The sequence below is a fragment of the Aplysia californica genome, unplaced genomic scaffold (genome assembly GCF_000002075.1).
Source record: "Aplysia californica isolate F4 #8 unplaced genomic scaffold, AplCal3.0 scaffold01134, whole genome shotgun sequence".
Taxonomy (NCBI): Eukaryota; Metazoa; Mollusca; class Gastropoda; order Aplysiida; family Aplysiidae; genus Aplysia; species Aplysia californica.
In genome coordinates, this window is record NW_004798404.1 from 53,183 (window position 1) to 55,383 (window position 2,201).

At 43.5% G+C, this 2,201-nt stretch overlaps 1 protein-coding gene across 1 annotated transcript in view; it reads right to left on the reverse strand.

The window, feature by feature from the left end:
- Positions 1-304: 304 nt before the first annotated feature.
- LOC101854218 overlaps positions 305-2,201 on the reverse strand; it is a gene marked incomplete in the record, with an annotated part of 9,716 nt that continues 7,819 nt past the window's right edge. Inside the window, 1 exon segment of the mRNA XM_013090081.2 lies at positions 305-2,165. Coding sequence (XP_012945535.1) covers positions 1,734-2,165 — 432 coding nt within the window.

Consider the following 2,201-nt stretch of genomic DNA (forward strand, 5'->3'; position numbering starts at 1 on the left):
ATATTATTGCTTGTCACAAACAAGGGCGATCACTCAGTCACCACGGAGAATCGTAGAAGGAATCATCCACTCCAAAAGTCGATCATTTCCTCAGCACAGCTCTAAAAACCTTTTCAACTAAGTATATTGCCATGGATGTACGAAGAAAAGGACATGCCGGCAAGGAAGAAAATGCTTGACCATGAACATGAGGTTTAGATGGGTGGGTGGTCACTCTGATGTGTCCTTGATCAAGGCACAATAGCCCTAGGTAAAAGAAGACAGGGCACTGCACAGTGGCAACCAGCAATGACATGTTTGAACAATTTTCTGAATTGGCGTATTTGACATTCTTAGTAGGTATATTTGTGGGTTAGCTTATGTTTTAAGTATGTATGTTTGCCATTGTTAACTCAAATTTCTCCACAGGGATCAATAAAGTGCTACCTATTTTTGTACTATTTTACTTGAACTGTTTGCAGACAAAAGCGTGAAAAATCATTGCACAAAACAGCGTGGACACACAACAGAATCTGCTAATGCCAGCTCCTATTGAATCCAACACCCTTTTATCTAACTCGACAATTTCATAGAGCATCAATATATATAACAACAGTCATTCAGTACAGGGAAAAAGAAAGACAGACAGACAGAAACAACAGCGGGGGGGGGAAAAAAAGAACTTCCCACCAGCAGCACCCTCCAACAACCCGCATTGCGACAGTTATCCTTGTTCTTAAGTATAAAAAGAAAATCGACACAAAAGTACCAGACACAGACAGATGTACAGATCAACAGGCAGACACACGTCAAGGTGCAAAATAAAAAGAAAACCCAGCCTGCCTGCCTGCAGGCAAGCAGTCTGTCAGATCTGAGATGATGGATCACGGAGCAACATAGATGTCGGGAAATTCATAAAACAGTTCCAACAGATTCTAGCAATCTACACTTAACACCTCTACACCCTTTAATGAAATACCTTTCCAAAACAATACGAAGAATGTGCAAGAGATATACAGATGGTGTCAGGCATAAATGGGCAACTCCAAAACTTTCCAAATCCTGATTATTTATCCTGTCAGAAACAGGGTCAAATACATCATCGGTATAACGTTGTGTATCTAGTGTCTTTCAAATGTTATTCTATTTATTTATGTAAAATTTGAGTTTAAAAGGTCTAAGATAGTTTAATTTTGAAATTTTGTTCGCCTCACTTGTCAAATAAGCTTCTTGGGAAGGGCCCATCTGTGCCCCACACCATCAATACGGACAGAAACACTCCCCACACCCCAATAAACAGCTAGTAAACATATTCCAGGAGGTAAAAACAGACCGTGCTACACATCTTCTCCACGTGTTGATACCAGTTTCTACAAAGAAGGAGCACAGTTCAATAAAAGCGAGCCTAGGCGTCTACAACGAGCATGACAAAAACGCAAGGAAAATAAACCACAGAGAGGTATAATCCTTTTTTTTTTAAAAAGGACCTTATACAACATTAGTAACCAAGAAACAAATCTAAAAAAAAACTATTTTTCTGAGGAAATTTAAAAATCTGGAACCCACGACAAGAGATTTATGAAAAGGCCTATTTTTGACAAATATATACGCTGACATTTCAATAGTGTGGAGGGAGCGGGGGGCGCATTTTCACAGGTTTTTTTTCCCACAGCTTGGACTGGAGACAAGATAAGCGTGTATGTAAGTGGTGGTTTGCTGTTTAACGTCCTGTCCAAAAACACACAAAAATAATCTTAAGAGTTGGCCGCCCTTCTCAGCCGGCACAGACGCGGGTTTATCCCCAGCTTAATAGACCTCATCGCCATCGCCCGGTTAAAATGTCGCTGCTGTAATTTGGAGCCGTCTTGAGAGCCTGAGTCCTGAAAGTTTGTCTCGATGGAAGTGACCACGCCGAAAAGCACGCCGACCACCAGGAAGAGGATGATGAAGAGGGTGAGGTGGGTCACCGACGGGCACGGCTCCGTGTCCAGGTCCCGCAGGTGGGATTTGGCGGGCTGGAAGCCAGGGTTGAGCTCTAAGGCCTGGTGGAAATGCATGGCCGCCTCCTGGCTGTGGCCGTATGACTTGAGGATCTCTCCCAGTGTGTAGTGCTGCAGCCAAGAGTTGTCTCCTGCTGCCTGCAGGTGGAGCGACCGGCGCGCCAGGAAAATAGCGTCGTCGAGATACTGGCGGGGGAGGATGTAAAGTATGGGTTAATCCAG